Here is a 22,143-nt window from a genome sequence, read left to right as displayed (position 1 = left end):
TAACAGGAGGTGAGGTCATGTTTTTTTAGAATTTTGGTAATTTTTTCTGAGGTGCCTCGGATGTAGGGAATGGTGATGGATTTAGAGTAATCTTTTTTGTGGAGGGGGGGGAGGAGGGGGGTTGTGATTTGTAGGTTTTAATATTTTTCGGATTTTTTTTTGGGGGGGGGGGTAGCCATTGGCTGAGAAAGTGTTGAGAATGTGATTTAGTTCAGTGTTAAGGGCTATGTCGTTAGAACAGATTAGTTTAGCCCTGTTGTATAGTGTTTTTAACACTCCATATTGTTGTGAGGTGGGGGGGGATTGTTGGTGGATGTATCTGCCTGTATGGGTGGGTTTTCTGTAAACTGAGAAAACCAAAGTTCCATCAGGCTGGCGGGTGACTAGTGTGTCTAGGAAAGGGAGGCAGTTGTTTTCCTCTTTTTCCAGGGTGAACTTGATTCTGGTGTGTTGGTTGTTTAAGTGTGTAAGGAAGGAGAGGAGTGTTTCAGAGCCATGTGGCCAAATAGCGAACACATCATCAACGTAGCGAAGCCACATGGTTGGTTTTTGTGGGGCAGAGGCTAAGGCTTTTTCCTCAAAGGTCTCCATAAAGAAATTGGCCAAGGGTGGTGAGAGCGGTGAGCCCATGGCTGTCCTCTCTATTTGTTTGTAGAATTTTCCCTGCCAAACGAAATAGTCTGAGTTCATTGTGAACTGAAATAGGGCTGAGATATCAGGGGAAAATTTTGCTTGGATTAGCTCTAAAGTTTCCTTGAGTGGGACATTTGTGAATAAGGAGGAGACGTCGAAGCTGACCATTATGTCAGTATGTTGGAGTGTAAGGTTTTCTATGCTGGCTTTGAAGTGGGCTGAGTTTTTTTATGTGTGATGGTGTGTTGCCAGTATAGTGTGTGAGCTCTTTGGCCAAATGTTTAGCTAATTTGTATGTGGGGGAATCAATGCCATCCACTATGGGACATAATGGCACATTTTCTTTATTATGTATTTTTGGGAGTACGTAAATACTGGAGGGGGGGGGTATAGAATTAAACGGTTTTAATTCTATACCCCCGAATTCTAAACGAATAAACCAGTAGATTATACGGGAATTGTGGTTAATGAAGTGGAGGTGAGTAGTCTATTGCATAACCTCAATGTCAATACATCTGTGGAATTGGATGGTATACCAGCTCGTGTTGTACGAGAAACAGCTAAAGAATTGTCAGTACCCTTGACCATTTTGTTTAATTTGAGTCTCGGGTCTGGATTAGTCCCGAGTGGGTGGAAAGAGGGGAAAATAGTTCCACTGCATAAAGGTGGTTCCAAGACTGCTGTTGTAAATTACCGACCGATTAGCATATCAGGAATCATTGTCAAGGTCTTAGAGAAAATAGTCAAGAGGAAAATACAAGATTGGATAGAAGAAAATGGGATACTGTATCGGGGACAGCATGGTTTTGTGAAGGGTAGGTCATACCTCAGTAACTTGCTCACGTATTATAACACAGTGACGGCTGAACTGGATAAGGGTAATGGGTTTACGGTGATTCTACTGGACCTTGCCAAGGCCTTTGACAGGATTCCACATGGAATTCTAATAAGTAAATTGCAGCATATGGGAATGGACATAGGGTTGGTGAGATGGATAGGAGGGTGGTTGATGGAGAGATATCAGAGAGTGGTTTACTCGGGAGTAGAGTCCACAAGACGGCCTGTGACTAGTGGTGTGCCACAAGGATCTGTTCTTGGACCACTGCAGTTTAATTTGTTCATAAATGATATAGGAAATGATCTGAGAGGAACAGTTCATTTGTTTGCGGATGATGCGAAGTTGGGTAGGGCAATAGTGAATGCAGATGACGTCAAAATTTTCCAGGATGATTTGGATAGATTGGAGGTCTGGGCTAAGGAGAATGGATGTCAGTTTAATGTGGCAAAATGTAAGGTTATGCATTTTGGGGTGAAAAGATTGGCGGCAGTTTACTGCATTGGTGGAACCGTGCTCCAGGAAATTGATGAGGCACGAGATTTAGGAGTGTTGGTAGATAAGGAATTGAAATTTAGGGGACACATTGCAAAAGTGACCAAAACAGCTCATCAAATCACTTGGTTGCTGAAGAATACGTTGACAAGCAGAGACAAGCAGGTTATTGTTCCTCTGTATCGAGCCTTGATAAGACCCCATCTAGACTACTGTGCTCAGATTTGGTCACCTAGGTTTCTTCTTGATGGGGAGGAGGTGGAGAGGGTCCAGAGGCGAGTGACCGAGATGATAGCAGGTCTGTGGAATGAACCGTATGAGAACAGGTTGAGGATTTGTGGGTTGCAAAAATTGGTTGATAGGCGGAGAAGGGGAGATATGATTGAGACATTCAAATTACTGAAGGGTTTCTATAAAATTAATTTAGAAGATATTTTTGAGAACAGGGCTGGTTGTGGGAGGACTATGGGACATCCATGGAAACTGGGCAAAAGTGTGGTTAGTAAAGGTGTTAGAGCTGGGTTCTTTACTTTTAGAGTAGTGAATGAGTGGAATGCACTCCCTGAGTCTGTGGTGGATGCTGTGACAGTGAATGAGTTTAAGGCGCGGTATGATAGATACTGTATGAATGTCAAATAGTTGTGATGAATATGATTTGGGGCCTCCCTCGATAAGTCTAATGACTCCCTGGAGTTGCCCGTAATAATAGTAATAGTAAGTAGCCCGATCTAATTGAAGAGCATTCAGCTTACCTTTGTAGTCCTTTTGGTTAAGTACTACAGTTGCATTTCCTTTATCCGCTTTGGTGATAACTAATTCTTTATTATTTCTCAATTCCCGTAGGGCTTTAAATTCCTTGTTGGATATATTGGTTTTGGGTGGTTTTGCTATGGAAATGACACAAGCTACATCCAGTCTTACACTGTTGGCGATTTGATGTGGAAGGTGGCAGATTCCTCTTTCAATCTGGATCATAATATCCTCACTTGGTATTTTTCTGGGAGCAATGGCGAAGTTGTGGCCACGTGAAAGCACGTTGAGAGCTTCAGGCTTCAGGGTGACTGAAGAAAGGTTGATTACGGTGTTGGTAGCAAGTTTTTTTTTGACGGTAGAATTCTTTAAAAAAGAATTCTACTGTCAATCCACCCTTGGCCAATTTCTTTATGGAGACCTTTGAGGAAAAAGCCTTAGCCTATGCCCCACAAAAACCAACCATGTGGCTTCGCTACGTTGATGATGTGTTCGCTATTTGGCCACATGGCTCTGAAACACTCCTCTCCTTCCTTACACACTTAAACAACCAACACGCCAGAATCAAGTTCACCCTGGAAAAAGAGGAAAACAACTGCCTCCCTTTCCTAGACACACTAGTCACCCGCCAGCCTGATGGAACTTTCGTTTTCTCAGTTTACAGAAAACCCACCTATACAGGCAGATACATCCACCAACAATCCCCCCCCCCCGTCACAACAATATGGAGTTGTAAAAACACTATATAACAGGGCTAAACTAATCTGTTCTAACGACATAGCCCTTAACACTGAACTAAATCACATCCTCAACACTTTCTCAGCCAATGGCTACCCCCCCCCCAAAAATATTAAAACCTACAAACCACAACCCCCCTCCTCCCCCCCCCCTCCACAAAAAAGATTACTCTAAATCCATCACCATTCCCTACATCCGAGGCACCTCAGAAAAAATTACCAAAATTCTAAAAAAACATAACCTCACCTCCTGTTACAGGCCTTACAGAAAATTGGCATCCCTTATCCGCTCTACCAAAGACCAACCACTTCCCCTAGACCTACCTGGTGTATACCAGGTCCCTTGCAGTTGTAAACTGTCGTACTTTGGCCAAACAGACAGGACAGCGAATATCAGAATTTCTGAACACAAGGACTACATCCGGTTTTACAAGTATAGCCATTCTGGTCTTGCAGACCATGCTCTGGATACTCGCCACAGAATACGGTGGAAGAAAGCAACAATAATACACCGGAGCAAATATAAATTCGAAAGATTATTTATGGAATCAGCCTCTGCCCTAAGAAACTCTCAAAACCTCAACAAATTTGGTTGTATGCGACTGCCCCAAATTTGGGAGGCATACATCAGCAGACCTTCAGCCCAACAGCCAAGAACGCCTACTTAGCCCTCCAGAGGGCACCATCAGGACTTCTAGGAGAACGATAGCTTCAAATCTTCATTCTCAGTTACTGTATTGTTATTGCCTTGTGTGCACCTGCCTTTTTGTAAGTTCCTTTAGAAAATGGCAATGTGACATTGCCGAAATATCGGAAATATCTATTAAAATATAATTTAATTTATATTCGGATCTACGTTGTTTCAATTCCCTAAGTTATTTAGAAATGCATAACCAACGTATAAGCCTGTCTACGAGAATCAGCACTTACAAAATGATTTGAATAGGCTGGAAATTTGGCCCAAAAGAAAATGGCTATCATTTTAATGTAAGTATAAAGTTATGCACTTTGGTGTGATGAGATTTCCAGGAGCATATTATATTAGTGGGGTTATGCTACAAGAAACTGGGGTGGCAAGCGATCTTGGCATATTGGTGAATAGGAATTAGAAATTCAAAGGTCAGAATACAACCCAGAGGATAATTGCGATGTCGAAGCAAACCTTGACATCTAAGGATAAGGAAGTCATTTTGCCTTTTTTTTTTTTTATAACGGTTTGATAAGACCAAACCTCTTGGTCTTATCAAAGGATTATTGTGCATATATTTGGTCTCCCAGATTCCAAGGGGATAAAGAAGCTGTGGAAAGGGTGCAAAGAAGAAGTGTTACAAAGATTATATCCAGATTATGAAGGCAGATTGTGAGTATGTGGATTACAGACTCTGAACAGGAGAAAGGGGGGGGTTAAAGACCCCCCCTCCTCTTTCTCCTGTTCAGGATAAAGGTCTATAAACTTTTGAATGGGTGTTATAGAATACTGTCTGATGAAACTTTTTATGATACAGAAGATGAGGAGAGAACATGGGGGGGGGGGGCATCCATTGAAGTTAATTTTTTCGCAGTCAAGAAAGGAGTAAGAGCTAGGTTTTTCTCAACAGAGTAGTGAGTGGAATAGTTTGTCTTTAGGGGTAGTGAGTATATCTAGTGTGAATGAATTTAAGAGAAGGTATGACACCTGGTTTGGGTGATTTATAGCCTCCCTCAATGAGTCCTTGACTCCCTGGAGGTTTCAGATAATAATAAAACACAATTTTCTGTGTTACTAATATTTTGCTGGATTTCAAACCAGGATCTTCAGAGCACAAATTATAACGGTCATAAGCCACACGGTACTCAATTAGTTTGTTGCAGAAACAAGTTTAATCAAGAAAAAAAAAAAAGAATAAATAAAATAAAATAAATAATTCTTAGACAATTAATGCAGCCATATTTATTAAACAAAAACATTTCTATCACCACTAAATCAAGACTGGTCAACAGTTTGGTGTTTTCAATTTTCATATATGGTGCTGAATCTTGGACACTCAAAATATATGAACAAGATAAACAGCTTCGAGATCTGGTGCTGAGAAGAATGTAGTCTCTGGATGGACAAAAGGCCTAATGAAAGTATAATAAGTCGACTAAAAATAAAGAGGCAGCTATGTGACATTGTAAATGAAATAATTCTCAAATATTTTGGTCACATTTTGAGACATGAATTTCACCTTAAATTAGGTGAAAATAACAACCTGAAAAAACTTATCCAGGGCAAAGTGGAAGGACAAAGAAGAAGAGGACACCAAAGACCTAGATGGTTGGACTAAATGAAAAAGATCACCAGACTTGCTTTGGAGTTGGCCATTGCTGTAACAAAAAACAGAAAGAAATGGAGAGACATTGTGGCTAGGGTCACAAGTCCTCAAACATGAGAACACCGAGCAAGAAGAATTTATTAAGCTTAGGAGTGTTTCGTGGCTGATGCTAAAAATAGTCTCTTAGACACATAGCAACTTTTATGTGTCACATTCATCTTACATTTAATCCTATGAAGAAATATCTCGAGAATGGTGTGCCAGCTGAGACCTGCCATAAAGATAATTGTAAATGTAGTTTTTAAAATGTAGTTATTTCAGCAATGTTAAAAGGTCTACTGCAAGCCGGGATGTGTGGTTGGAAAGTAGAACTTGAGCTAAGTTTTCAGATGTAGCCTGTTATTTAGGAGATAGAAATAGTTTTATTGTGATCTTGTGTGTCAGAAGTGGAAGGGATAGGAAAACAAACAAATTTTGTTTGTTTCATAGGATTTGTGGCCACTGGCTAAAAAAAACATAAGTTTCATTCTTTTAGATATCCCAGAGGTCATAAGGGTCCTTATGCAGCTTAACTCACTTTGGACAGGCTACTGATCTGCATCCTGTTTTGCTAGCCTTTCCTCTCCCATTCTTTTCAAGTGACCATACCATTTTTATATTAACTCTGCACTCAAAGTTGAAAGCTATTTCAAGTTTATATTTTTTTTTTTTAAATAATTCTGCCTCAATGTCATCTTTTTACTCAATTTTTCTCAGAACTCATGGCTGATTTCTAGTCTGATCACTGTTGTATTTCTAATCTAACTTTCAGATACATGAGTTAAACGTGGCTAGAATCTTGTATACACTGATAGTTATGTGTCTGGCTAATTTATGATTTTTCAGGACACCATGAAGTCATTAGACTCATCTTGGGAAGCCCATCTTAAGCAACACCAAGTATACCATTTCTTAAAGTCATTTACTGTTGGTGCTCTCACTATCCTATCAGGCACTGCATTCTAAGATCCAACTACCTTCCATGCAAAAAAACCACTCCTCACTCTCTTATTCACTACTTCCAGAGATGAGCACTTGTCCTCGTTCCTTATTTTTGATCTACCATTATGAAAGAACTCCCCAGTGTCAACTTCGTAACTACCTGTAATCTTCCTTTTCTATTAATCACATTTTGCAATCTGCATGTCCCTCAGCCTATCCCCATAGCTAACAGTCCCGATAAAAGTGTTATCCACTTTTACACCCTCTCCAAGGTTAATTATTTCCTTCAAATCATGGAAACCAAATCTGAGAACAATAATCCACATGTGATCTGATCAGAGATTTATACAATGGAACCACAACTCTTCTGTCTCTGCTGGTTAGTGTCCTTCTCAGTATTGCAGTAATCCTCTAGATTACCTTCACAATCTTTGCAATGTGATAGGGAAAGTAGTTTCCCCCCCCCCCCCCCCAAACTTCAAGTTTCTACCAATCATCACACTAAGATTCCTTGCCTCCTCCTCCACTTCCTCCAGTCAAGGTCTTCCAACAGAGTATGCAACTTCCTCTCGATGGATTCCCCCAAACTTCAAGATCTTACATTGTTGCATTAAACTGACATCCCCATTCATTTGACCATCTGTTCAGCTAATTCAAATCCTCCTGAAGTTACCACATCAGCAAAATTACCAATAACCCTTCCCAGCTTCACAACAACTGAACATCATCATGCAATCCATTGACTCTGTGTCATTAACACAGAGGTTAAGCAATATGGGTCCCAATACCGAGTCCTGAGGGACTCCACTTGTAATTGCTACCTCATATCTATCAGATAGCCAATCCAATTCACTAATCTAATATCCAAACCTATATGCCATAACTTAATCAGTTTATCATATGGCACTCTGTTGAATGCCTTTGTCAAATTGTAAAATCCAAAAAATGGCAGTATATGCCTTTCCCTCATCAACCACTTGTTTACTTTACTAAAACAAAAGTGCCCCTTAACAAATCCATGCTGACCCTACATATACCATTACTGTCATCTGCCCTATGTTATATATGATCTCACACTAATTTCTCCAAAATCTTAACCATAGATGAAATAGAAACTGGTCTATAGCTTCCTTTCTTTTAGGCTTACGGTGATCCAAATACATTTTTGAAAATTATGGAGACAACTACCGTGTAACACGGTAGTTGTCTCCATAATTTTCAAAAATGTGGCCTATAGTTTGCCGCTTCCAATCTATCACTTTCCTTATGCAATGGGATAATCTTCAACTCCTTCCACTCCTCGGGCACCTTCCTCATAGCTAGACTTAATGAAAAGCCAAGTCAATAGAGCTGTCAGTTCCTAATATATATTCTCTTAAAACACTTGGAGAAATCCCATCTAATCTCATTGCCTTATTGACATCAAGAGAACTTAGTATTTGTAACACACTCTCCTCTTGCAGTTCCAAACCCTTGAATCCCCCCAATTCCTCTAGCAATAAAACCCTTTTTTCCAAGATGAAATATACCAATAAAGTGACCATTAAACAACTCCACTATGTCTTCTTTATCAGTCATCCTACTCCCATTTTCATCTAACAAAGCCATCCTTCCACAATCATTTCTCCTCCTACTGGCCACACAACAAAAGAATTCCTTCAGACTTCCCTTGGATCTCAGGGCTAATCTGATATAATTTCCCCATTTCATATCATTAGTCATCCACTTTTACAAATCTTGTTCTCTTTTTCACTCAAGATATACATGTACAAATTACCAGTGCTACTAATAAGCATTTCTTTACCAGTTCCATGTGAATCGCTCTTCTTTCCAATTCTTCCACCCATGAAACTATCACAAGCTGATTTCTAAGATTATTAGAATCACATGCCTTATAATTCTCAACACACCTCTGCATGTCAAGCACATTGATCACCCTCTCCAACTGGAGACAGGGATGACATTTCAGTCACAATCAAGTGGGTTCCAGAAATCCACTTGCAATAGACAACTGATCAGAAACAAGTGGTGAATGAATTTTCAGCCTCATTCTAAATATATTATTTTTTCCACAGCAAATAATTTACACTTTTTTTAATTTTTAAAACATCATTTGTTATCAGGCTATTTGATCACTGGTGGGTTTCTGCAAATATGAATTTATTAAAGAAGTTTTATTTCCAGAAAGTTGGAAACAAAATTTCTGGATCTGAAATCCTTAATACAGACACTACAGTGTTCCCTTTTAAAGAATCACAAAAACACTTGCAATTTTAGTTGCTGGTTTTCTCTAAAAGTCACAATGTAAACCAAGGGTCGGCAACCTTTTCCGACTCGTGGGGCCACATTCAACTTTTATTTTTAATAATCGGGCCGCAAGCGTTTAATTAAGAGAAAATAGTGAGTGAAAAAAATAAGCAAGTTATAAATTTTTATTATATCAATCTTAAAAAACACAGAAATATTTAAATTACGAGATTACAAGATAAAGTAAGACATTCTTGTAATGACGTCTGATATTATATTCTTTCATAACTTTTATACAAATAACACAAAGGGGCTTATCCCAATTTTCAATAAGGAAGTACTTGTTGTTCCATTCAGTTTTACATTTTCTTGAACCCATTTTTCAATTATTTTTAAGAAATATATATTCTCTGAAAATAAGAGTTAATGTTATTGAATTATATTAAAATACTGACCAGGGAACGCGACTGCAAAAGTGCACCAAAATCTCTGTTGTCGTCGGATGAAGTCGCCTTTGTTATCCCTACTCGTGATAACTCATGCCAAGTTGCAAGGCGATATCACGAAGTACAGGTATAAAATTATTTTTAATTTATTCATATTATAAAATGTATTATTTAAATAATTCAACATATGGGCCATGTCAAATGCAAGTGTGGTCAACCTTTTATGGGCCGCCAAAAATACACATTTGGGCTGCATGTGGCCCGCCAGTTGCTGACCCCTGATGTAAACCAATCATCTTCTCTTTCTTTTATTTTTTTTTTATCCCCTTTAAGGTTCAGAAGTGCTATTTCTTTCTATATGAAAGACTATGGGGGAGAAAAAATATTAACAGTCATTACAAAAAATTCAACCTGCTGTATCTTCTTCCTCCAACAGTTGTTCTGTCATCATTGCTATAGCATAATAACAATTAATAACTTTTAAATGTTTTTCTTTCTATATGAAAGACTTCATAAATATATACTATCATGTTCCAAAAATCTCATTCCTTCAATAATAGTATTATAATATTCTTTTCATTCCATTCATGCTCAACTACAACTACAAATCATCACATAAGCCGCTGTTACGTTACATGTTATAGTTATGGCATTTTACTTGAAAACAGTAATCTTGCACATGTGAAGTGAACAAGAAAACATGTAACTTTTACATCTCATGAATACATTTTAATTAAATTACAGTTATCATTTCCAATAAATAAATTTTTAATCAAATGAATGCATTTATAAATTCAATATTAACCTCACACGTAGTACTCCACACAGCTTATGTAATTATGACAATTATTTTAAAAAAATTTACTTAACTTAGTATAATTTCATTAACAAAATAAGCTAGTAATTACCATATTTTTCGGATGATAAGATGCACCCCAAATTTATGAGACAATTTTTAGAAAAAAGTATTTTATTATATAAAGATATTTACAAATTCTTACTTAATTTTTATTTATTGTTACAATCATTTGTATTAGCAATATTCAGTTCATCTTCACTCTCAGTACTATCACTTGTCTCGTTAATGTCACCGTTCATATTACTTTCGTCTGAACCATTGTTGTCGCTCCCTTCAAAAAGTGCATCATCTTCGGTACCATCCATCACATTACTTATCCCTTATTCTTAAATGACTTTATAATCATCTCTTCTTTCACAGCTTCCCATGAATTTTTCACTCAGGTACATACCTCTGAAATTGTTGGCCTTTTCATATGTCCTGTTGCTGTAACATCGTGATTTGGCTTTGCCATCGATTTGTTCCACTTTTCCCGCATAACATTTTTGAATGGTTTATTAATAGATCCATCCAAGGGTTGTAATTGACTTGTAAGGCCTCCAGGAATGACAGCTAATTCTGTATTCATTTCTTTTAGAAGCTTCTTGGTTGATTCTGTTTTATGCGCTCTGAATTGATCCCACGCTAACATCGCAGGCTTTTTAAACAACGCACCTGGACGTTTTGCCCATATCTTTTGTATCCATAATTTCATTCCTGTTTCATCCATCCAGCCTTTATCTTGAACGTGGATAATAATGCCACGAGGAATTTCATCTCTTGGCAACGTTTCTCTCTTGAAGATTAACATGGGGGTAGTTTTGTTCCGTCTGTGCAACAAGCTAAAACCACAGTGTAGTGAGTTTTTTCATGACCTGTTGTTTTGATCACTATTGATTTGGTGCCTTTTGAATCTACTGTCCGATTTGAAGGAACAACAAAAGTTAGAGGCACTTCATCCATGTTCGCAATTTGATTAAGCTCAAAGTTAAATTTCCTTCTCGCTGATATGACAAATCTATGGAATTCAATAATTTTAGCTTCATTGTCAGCCAACATTTTTTGGGCTAGAGTGGTTTTTGTATGCATGCATAACCCGTGTCTTTTCATAAATCTAAAGCACCAAGACTGTGATCCGGTAAAATCTAAAATTCAATTAGCAGTTGTCCATCATTTCGCTTCAAAAATTATCATTTTCGTAGAAACAGATATTCCCATGTTTTGATGATTTGTTACCCAATTTTTCATTTGTACTTCTAATTCTGGCCATTTTTTTTAGGTGTGAACGGAATGTTTTCTTGCGTTTACATAGCAGTTTTAATTGTTCCTCTTGTTTTCTCCACTCATGAACCATTTTTTCTGTTGGTGTGGACCAAAATGTCTTTGTGCTGCTCTGTTACCATATTGTTTTACATAATTAATCCCATCTAATTCTAATTAATCATTAAACATCTAATTAAACATCTAATTAATCACTTCTAATTCTGGCCATTTTTTTTAGGTGTGAACGGAATGTTTTCTTGTGTTTACATAGCAGTTTTAATTGTTCCTCTTGTTTTCTCCACTCATGAACCATTTTTTCTGTTGGTGTGGACCAAAATGTCTTTGTGCTGCTCTATTACCATATTGTTTTACATAATTAATCACATTTAATTTAAAACTCACATTATATGAAACTACTCATTTTTTTTTTAATTTTAAGATAAAAATTTTAACGACTTATAAAAAATAATTCAAATGAACTGTACAAAAGCGCATATGTTTACACACTAATGACTATTGACACTAAATCAGTCATTCACCCACACGCAGTGAGATAACTTAGTTACCTACCTTCAGTGGCGTACTTACTAATTTGATTAACATATTGGGACAGTAATTGAACTTCGATAACAGCTTTGGTACAGTGTAAAAATTCTTATTGTAATGTTACCTTCGGACCATAAGACGCACCCCAATTTAAAGTCGATTTTTTTTTTTTTTTTTTTTTTTTTTAAATGTAAAAAGGTGAGTCTTATGGTCCGAAAAATACGGTATATTAAAATCAGCACAATCTAATTATTTACTGTAGTGCATCCAGTTTTATTATTTTTTTTTTTGAAAAAGAAAAAATACCAGTGTGCATTCTTTGCTAGCTGGAAAAGGAATAAAATCACACCACATCCACATGCTACAGTATCACAGTTAATTAATAGAAGTAGGAGTACGTCATGCTATCCCAAAAAAAAAAAAAAAAAAAAAAAAAAAAAAAAAAAATAAAAAAATACATCTATACATCTTATTCTTCAAACATTTTATTGTCCTAAGTTTATTTTCATAGCTCACGACATGAATTAGCTTAGTGTAATTAAAACTTGCAAAATTTTATGTAACAAAAATGCTTTTTTAATGCTGTAATTAAAATAAAAAATTATCTTGCAAAAACAAGTCAAAGCCCAGATCATGTGACAGTGCATTGTAAAAAGCGAGTCTGGCTCCACAGTGAGTGCTATCTACTTTCTTATTTTTGTGAATTTTATTATTTGTCTTTCCTATTAAATTACTGTTTATGGACAATTCATATAAATCAACCTTTCATTATGAAAACAATAAACAAAAGATCCAAATTGAACTGATGAGCTCTGTTGCGACGTACATTTTAAACCCACATTAAAGGAAAGCACTTTCTGTATAATTATGTGTAATGTACAGTGAGAATTAATGAATATATTACTTTGTTTTGTCATCAGTCATAACATTTAGTTTTTTAAAATAAAATAGACTGGCACAGGCAAGTAAAATTTTTTTGTGGCTGATAGATTCAAGTTGTTTTTCTGGAGCCCCTGCAATTGGGTCCTCTGATGCCAGGACCAAATCCAAAAACACTCTTGAACCTTTTGTTTCTTCTACTACATGTTGCCTGAGGCATTTGTCCCTCAAGAATTCCAGAAATTAATTTCTCTCCTATTCCATATAAATTAATTTGGGTGGCTCCCAACCAAACATTTGCTTATTATATTATCTATTTCCAAATAAATTTGTCATCTTCACAAAACTTGTACATAATAGCATAAGTATTTTAATATATTATAGGAACCTGGAAAACATTTGCATTCTTAGTAGGGCATAATGAGCATGTAGAATGTTTTCCAGCTTTTGCCTATTTTCATAGGTTTTTGTCTTTTTGTTGCAAATTTTCATACCAAATTTGTTAAGTAGTTAATGAATCCTGATGACTTGGTATGGATTTCATTATGAGTGTGCAATCAGCACAAGTCCTGCCATCAACTATCAGGTTTAATATCAATATCTTTCATGATGTGTTCCATAGAGATGATCAATTGATATAGCATACATGCTTGTCTTACACCTGATTTTATATCAATTCATCTTCCTGTACTATCTTCAATTCTAACAGCTGATTTACAACTGCTCTGTGTATTGTTCCATTTACACCATGTGATTGTATGCTTCTGAACAGCTGTTTTCTTGATACCTTAATCATATGCCTTTTCCAGATCTTTGTCATATTTTTGGACTAAACCAAAAATACCATCATCAAAAATTTTGATAGATCATCAAGGGGTATAAAGGATACTATGACAGTACTAGAAGATTAAATTTACATCAATCTCCTCTTGACAATTTTCCTCCAAAGTAGCCTATCACTTATCAGCACTCCAGTATTATCAGATCTTATATTTCTGTCTTCTAGGCTACTTCTGACTCAATCCACCTGGATCTTGGTTCTTCCACTCATCCTTCATGAAACACCTGCTTTTCTAACCTTTACTCTTTCATTCTGTTTGTACCATATTACTTAAAATAATATAACAGAATTAACATATTCTTAACACATCTAAGATGGTACTTATATTAAACAGAATAAGACAGATTAGCAGAAAGAGATGTTTGATGCCAGAATGGGAAAAAGACACAGAGTAAGACCATGATCTAGGTGAATCGACGTAGTTAATATTGTCTTAGAAGACTAAAATGGTAAGATATGATCAACTTAACAGATTATATCTCTTGAGGATAATATCAGGAACTGATGATAAACACTTATCATGGAAACCAATAAATCTCATAAGTTCAGGAGGCATAAACAATGATTAACAAAATTAAACTTTTCTAACTTACCTTGGAATTTCATGACTATGTGCTTTAAAGAGTTGCAATAAAACACGATATCGTTCGTCTAGACTAGCATCTCTTGACACAGACCTAAGATGTGAAGCCAAGGACAGCTCAGCAATTAAACAACCTAAAGTAGACATATCCCAACTTTTGCGATGATGATGACGCTGGTGATGGCAATGATGGCTGTGATCCCTTCTTAGCTAAGAAGATATTTTTCATAACAATAAAGACATTATGATGCAAAAGAAAAGATAAAAATTTAACATGTACATATGAAATACAGTACTTATATAACTAATATTATTACATATTACTTCCAAAGAGTCAGAGGACTCATTGCAGGAGCATAGTTACTCTACTCCACTAAATATATCTCACTATCTCCCCTACTAAACTCTCCAAATACACAGAATGACACTGTTACCATCAACCACCCACCACCAACTACTTCTAAGAAAACAAGAATAAGTGATAAATTAGGTGTGTCATCTTGCTATTGTATAAATAACAGAAAGAATACAAATAATGAAAACTTCAGAAAAGTCTAACAGCATTCTCTCAAATCATCAAAAATCATCTCAAATTTCTTCACCTTAAGTTCCTTTAAAAATGCGGCATATGAAGTATTCCATCTTAAAAAAATTTTCCAAAGAACAAGATGCGATTGTCTGTATGCAGGATGGAAAACCCGAGTTTCTGGGAGGAAAAAGCCTGCTACCTATCCATGAAAGTGAGAAAACTTATAATACATTAATATCAGTATTGTGGATAAGCTAAGGATCAGATAATCTGGAAACCCTACTACAGAGAGCAAACAGGAACTCTTTCAAGCTGCTTCAGGCTTCAGTAAGAGATGCTACAGTTTCACACTACACATTGAAATTCACCACCACAATCATCACAAACCTATGCCCATGGTGGAATTCAATCCTATAGCCTACTGGACGGAGAGCAGGTAACAACTTGGTCAATCAGGCCAGAAAACATGTTCTGTGAAATATAAACATTACTTCTTTACTCTATATAGGAGGGATCAGCAAACTACAGCCCACCACCTATCATCAAATGGCCAGTGAGCTAAGTAAAGGTTTTGAATGAATTTTATTATTTTTATTAAGAGCACTCTATGGGGGGTGCTTAAGGGTCAAAGCTGTATAACTGAGAGGAGACCTCCACATAGCCTTTAAAGGAATGTTGAGAACCGACCAGGGCTTCTGACCTAATGTCCAATCCTCATCTTCTCGTGGTGCACCCTGTTGGGTATCTACTTTGATACTGAACGAACGAAGATGGGCTGGCAATTTGGGATTTAGCCGACCAAATTGTATTCTTATTGGTTAAAACAAAATAAAAAATGATGGTAAAACATGACAAAATTTAATGCCAGCTGGGGCGTCGCCCAGTTAAACAAGGCCCCCGTTGTTTTCGCCAGGGAACCAGGCCGAACAGCGAAAAGTCAGCTACTGGAACAAATCTGAAAACAAACCCCAACTCAACATCACCAGAGTCAAAGATCGGTACTATCAACGTAAGAAGCCTGAATGGCAAAGAAATGGAGCTAGCTGAGGAATTAGATAAGTACCAGATCGACATAATAGGGGTGACTGAAACAAAAAAAGACCAAAACTGGTGAGCTCTTTCTGAGCAATAAATACAAAATGTTATATTCAGGCAATGACAATCAAGGAAAAGAAGGAGTAGCCATAGTATTCAACACAAAATACGAGGCTAATCTTCTTGAATGGCAGTCAGTCTCAAGTAGAGTAATGTGGGCAAATATGAGAATGGGGAACTGGACAATGAGACTTATTTGTGCCTATGGTCCCACAGAAGGTTCTACTAAGGTAGAAGTGGAGGAATTTTTTGATGTTGTAGAAAAAGCAACTGACACAATGAAAAAGGAAAAGTTGGTCCTTGTTGGGGATCTAAATAGCAGAGTAGGAAATGATTGCGAGACATAAAAATATTTTGGGAAAATTTGGAGAAAAGAGCAAAGCTAATAATAATGGCAAATATCTGTTGGATTTCTGCTCAGGACATGGACTGGTTATTACTAACACCATGTTCCAACATAAAAATGTGCACAAATTCACATGGAGAGAAGAGACTAGGAATAAGAAAAGTCTCATTGATTATGTTATTGTTGATAGTGATGTTTTCTCGCTGGTGCAGGACACCAGAGTGTACAGAGGATTTGAAATTGGAAGTGATCACTATTTAGTCTTGAACAGGATAAAATTGAATTTCATATTGAAAAGAATAACATGTAAGAAAGTTTTAAAGCGAATAAAAGTTGAGCAGCTCTCAGATGTGAACTGTAGACTAAAATACACAAAGATTATTGAAAAGAAAATGAAAGAGTTTGAGAACAAGAATCAAACCTTGGAGATTCAGTGGCAAACTCTGAAGAAAACATTGATTGATTCTGCCAGAGAGGCATGTGGTGAGGTTGTGTGCAAGGATAAAAAAAATCAGAACTCCCTGGTGGACACAGGAAGTTAAAGAGGCAGTGAAGGAATAGAAGAAAGCATATCAAAAGTTCCTGGCAAATAAGTCAGCTTTTACTCTTGCAGAATACAGAGACAAATGTAAGAAAGCTAAACAGTGTGTAAAACTAGCTAAACAAAAGTCATGGGAGGACTTTGGCAAGAATATAGAAAATAAATATCAAGAAGGTGGCAAAATATTCTGGAGGTTGTTGAAGAAGCTTAGGAATGGAGGAAAGAGTGCTGTAAAAGGAGTTAGAGATGATAAAGGTGACATGAAAACAGGAGAAAAAGATATCCTTGAAGTATGGAGTAATTACTTTGAAAAACTGCTAAATGAAACAAGCAGTGATGACAGCACAGTGATAAAAATCACTGACCAGGCATGCAGTCAGGAATACATATCCATACTTGAAGTAGAAAAAGCCATTAAAGGCTTGAAATGTGGAAAGGCAGCAGGAGTAGATGATATTCGACCAGAAATGCTGAAGTATGGTGGTATAAAAGTCTTACAGTGGCTGCACTAAATAGTTCAGAAAGCCTGGACTGAGGGACGAATTCCCGATGATTGGAGTAGAGCTCTCATAGTAGCCATATATAAAAAGGGAAATAAAACAATGTGAGAATTACAGAGGTATTTCCCTGAGTGTTCCTGGCAAGATCTATGCAAGTATACTTGAGAAACGGTTGAGAAGAATTGTGGAAGAAAAGCTTGAAGAACAAGCTGGATTCAGGCCAAATAGAGGCTGTCAGGATCAGATCTTCACTTTACGACAAATAGTCCAGAAAGCATGGGAATATAACAAAGATCTGTATTTAAGTTTTGTCGATTTGGAAAAGGCATATGACAAGGTGCCAAGAGAGAAGCTATTCAATACGCTACAGTTATATGGTGTCAATGGGGCATTATATCAAGCAATACTTAGTCTTTATTTGAGTTGTAAGTCAGCAGTTAGAATTGAAGGAAGTACAGGAAGATGGTTTAATGTTAAATCTGGTGTGAGACAACGATGTACATTATCCCCTCTGTTATTCATTATCTATATGGATCACATTATGAAGGAAAGTGGTATTAAACATGATATCAAAATTGGAGATGTTAATGTCAGCTATTTGCTTTATGCGGATGATGTTATACTTCTAAATAAATCCGCTACAAGTCTGCAAGATTCTCTGACTAAATTGAATAGCTGTTGTAATAGATATGGTATGAAGGTCTGCAATAAAAAGACAAAGACAATGAAAATAGGCAGAATCATTGAAAATATCAACTGTGTTGTTAATGGAGAACCTGTGGAACAAGTAAAACATTTCAGTTACTTAGGCACGATTTTTACTGAAGATGGTAAATTAAATATAGAAATAGACAACAGAATCAGCAAAGCTGGTATGGTGGGTAGTCAATTGAATAAATTCATATGGAATAAGAGAGAAATTAGTCGGAACACTAAATTAGCTGTATACAAGACAGTGTTCAAACCAGTTTTAACTTATGGATCTGAGAGCTGGGTCAGAAGTAAAACACTTAACCAAACACTAGAGACCACAGATATGAGAATCCTGAGAAAGATTAGAGGCGTGAACAGATGGCATCAATGGCAATATCATATTAAAAATGAGGATATTAGGAAAGAACTTGACATTGTCAGCATCCAGGAATGCGTTAGCAGAGCTAATCTCAGGTGGTATGGTCACTTAAATAGAATGGGAGAGGAAAGATTAGCAAAACAAGTGTTCTCTGCCAGTTTGGCAGGAAAACGACCCAGAGGAAGACCAAGATATAGGTGGATTGATACGGTACAAAGTGCCTTAGACGATAGAAATATAAGATCTGATAATGTTGGAGTCTTGACAAGTAACAGACTGATTTGGAGGAAAATTGTAGATAGGAAGTTAGTAATGATGTAAATTTTTCATGTAGTACTGTCATATCCTGTACACCCCTTGAGGGTACATGGCAGTAATTTGATGATGATGAGAGCACTCTATGGCTGAAAATTGTTGTTTCAGCAATAGAGTACTGTTAAATGTGATGCAAGCATGCTCATTTGTGTGTGTTTGTTTGCTTATGGTTGCTTAAATACCACACATAGTTGTTGCACTCCCATCACGGCACATTGCCAACAATGTTGCTTACACTCATAGTGCACAAACCTGACAATATTCTAAATAGCACATGCATGTTCATTTATATTCGCTAGCTCAGAAGATCATTGTTGGAAGTTTTTCCACTTGATTATACCATAAATTAAATTTTGTTTAGCATTTTGTTTAGCTTTCTTACATTTGTCTCTGTATTCTCTAAGAGCACAAACCGATTTATTTGCCAGGAACTTTTGATATGCTTTCTTCTTTTCATTCACTGCCTCTTTAACTTCCTGTGTCCACCATGGAGTTCTGATTTTTCTATCCTTGTATGCAACCTCACCACATTCCTCTCTGGCTGAATCAGTGTTTTCTTCAGAGCTTGCCACTGAATCTCCAAGGTGTGGTTCCTGTTCTCAAACTCTTTCATTTTTTTTCAATAATCTTTCTGTATTTTAGTCTACAGTTCACATCTGAGAGCTGCTCAACTTTCATTTGCTATAAAACTTTCTTACATATTCTTTTCAATATGAAATTCAATTTTTATTCTGCTCAGACTAAATGGTAATCACTTCTAATTTTAAATCCTCCACACACTCTGGTGTCCTGCACCAGGGAGAAAACATCACTATCAACAATAACATAGTCCTTATACCTTGTCTCTTCTCTCCATGTGAATTTGTGCACATTTTCATGTTGGAACATGGTGTTAGTAATAACTAGTAATAACCTGAGCAGAAATCCAACAGGTATTTGCCATGCTTTGCTCTTTTCTCCAAATTTCCCCTTTCCCCAATATGTTTTTGTATGTCTGACAATCATTTCCTACTCTGCCATTTAGATCCCCAACAAGGACCAACTTTTCCTTTTTCATTGTGTCAGTTGCTTTCTCTAAAGCCTCAAAAAATTCCTCCACTTCTACCTTAGTAGAGCCTTCTGTGGGACCATAGGCACAAATAAGTCTCATTGTCCAGTTCCCCATTCTCATATTTGCCCACATCACTTTACTTGAGTCTGCCTGCCATTCAAGAAGATTAACCTCATATTTAGTGTTAAATACTATTGCTACTCCTTTTTCTTGATTGTCATTGCCTGAATATAACATTTTGTATTTATTGATCAGAAAGATCTCACCAGTTTTTGCCTTTTATGTTTCGGTCACCCCTATTATGTCGATCTGGTACTTATCTAATTCCTCAGCAAGCTCCATTTCTTTGCCATTCTGGTTTCTTAGATAGTACCAATCTTGAACTCTGGTGATGTTGAGCTGGGGTGGGTTTTAGGATTTATTCCAGTAGCTGACTTTTCGCTGTTTGCCCTGGTTCCCTGGCAAAAACGATGGGGGGGCATGTTGTACCATCATTTTTAATTTTCGTTTAAGCCAATAAGATTACAATTTGGTCAGCTAAATCTCAATTTTTTTTTTTTTTTTTTTTTTTTTTTTTTTTTTTTTTTGGGCTTCCACCCATGAAAAGCTTCTATAAACCTATAGTACATTTGTACAGTGATTGATCTAAGGAGTTTATTTTTAATTTTTTTTTGTATTTTTTTTTTCATTATTTTTTACAGTCTAGGGTTTCCTGCCCTCTAGGATTGGAAACCCTGCCCTAGAGGGCTCCAAATAAGTGGGGCAGCGGTCTTAACTGTGCAATGAAATTCAACTACCACCTAAAGATAATCACAGATATGTCCACAGCAGAATCTGAACCTACAGCGTAATGGTTGAAGAGTAGACACTGACAACTCAGCCAACTAGGCTGAGTAATACATTATCTGATCTGTTAGGACTAGTTGTATTTACTTTACAATGGATAAAGATGTATCTATTTCTTCCCATGGGAGGAAATAGATACAGAAGGAATTTCAGATACAAAAGAAATAGATTCGGAAGTGGTTTAAGGAACGAGGCATAGTTCAAGTGACTAATGCACTTCATAAAGAAGCACTCACAGTGATAGAGTTCAGGTATATTGAAATAATTAGACAGAGAAGACAGGTATGTCACAGTTTTGAAATGTTCTTAACAACCACCTTCTCAGTATAAGAGGATTTCCATGGTGTCAGAAACATCATGGGATACCCACACTAACCTTTATAAACACAATAGCTATCATGCCTCTCCTTAAACTCATTCATCACTCTCCAAGCAACATATCCAGTCTGCACACCTTACTAACCACATTCATACACAACTTCCAGGGGTGACCTATAGTTCTCTCTATTCATCATGTATTGAAAATTTTCCCTGGTGTCAATCTTATAGAACTCCTTTAATTTTCTATCATGTCCCCTCTTTTCTGCCTATCAACCAAATATACTATATGTATTAACTAAATGTACAGTAAACTTTGCAACCAGCACACTTTCAACCTATCTCATTCCACAGACCTGTCACCAACTTGGTCACTCATCTCTGAATTCTCTCCACCATCTCCTGATCCCCAAGAAACCCAAGGTGATCAAATCTGGGCAAAATAGTCATGATCAGCCAATCCATAGACTTATAAAGAGGATAACTGCCCTATCTTTACTTACTAGTATGTTTTTCAACATTCAAGTAATCCATCAAGCTATTTTGCCAACTTTTGCAACATGCCCTCTGAATTTCAACTCTGACCCCATTACCTCCAAGTCCATAGCCTCATCAATTTTCTGTAATCATCCAGCACCAATGTGATATATAGCATGTAGCCTTTTCAACTACCCCAAAGTGCATAACCTTACATTTTACAACATTAACTTGACTATCCTTTTCCCACAATGTCAATTTATTTAAATCATCCTGAACAATATCTACATCAACTTTATCAACTACTGCCCTCTCTAGTTTTGCATCATCAGCAAACAAATGAATATCCTTCCCCTTAAGTCTTTCCAATATCACTAGTATGCACACTAAAGAGTAGTGACCCTTTTTAGGTGGGAGATGAATTTCACTGCCCAGTGTTAGACCACCACTTCACTCATTTTAAGCCTGAAAAACATGTTTGCTCTCTAGAGCAGGATTTCCAGACTATGTAAAAAATAGATTCAAAATATATAACTGATAAAATAGGGGGAAAAAAAATCCTCAGCCCATTCACAGTACTAAATATATTATTATTAAAATATATATTGCAAATAACCTTTCGTGAATGGGAACAACATTAAAAAAATGTAGAGAACCCCTGAGGCACTCTACTAGTTACGTTCAT

The 22,143-nt window shown here is 36.8% G+C and overlaps 1 protein-coding gene across 2 annotated transcripts in view; it reads right to left on the bottom strand.

Annotated features, from left to right (window-relative positions):
• Positions 1–22,143, bottom strand: part of Wdr81 (WD repeat domain 81) — a 369,840-nt gene that overhangs the window by 206,672 nt on the left and 141,025 nt on the right. For both annotated transcript variants that reach the window (XM_090398673.1, XM_090398674.1), the window contains exon 13: positions 14,379–14,578. In XM_090398673.1, coding sequence (XP_090254799.1) covers positions 14,379–14,578 — 200 coding nt within the window. The remainder of the gene's footprint in view (positions 1–14,378; positions 14,579–22,143) is intronic.

This window comes from Typopeltis vanoorti, chromosome 10 (genome assembly GCF_054136105.1).
Source record: "Typopeltis vanoorti isolate ZY-2024b chromosome 10, IOZ_Tvanoo_1.0, whole genome shotgun sequence".
NCBI classification, from domain to species: domain Eukaryota; kingdom Metazoa; phylum Arthropoda; class Arachnida; order Uropygi; family Thelyphonidae; genus Typopeltis; species Typopeltis vanoorti.
The sequence above is the reverse complement of the archived record's forward strand: the minus strand, read 5'-3'. Positions and strand labels throughout refer to the sequence as shown.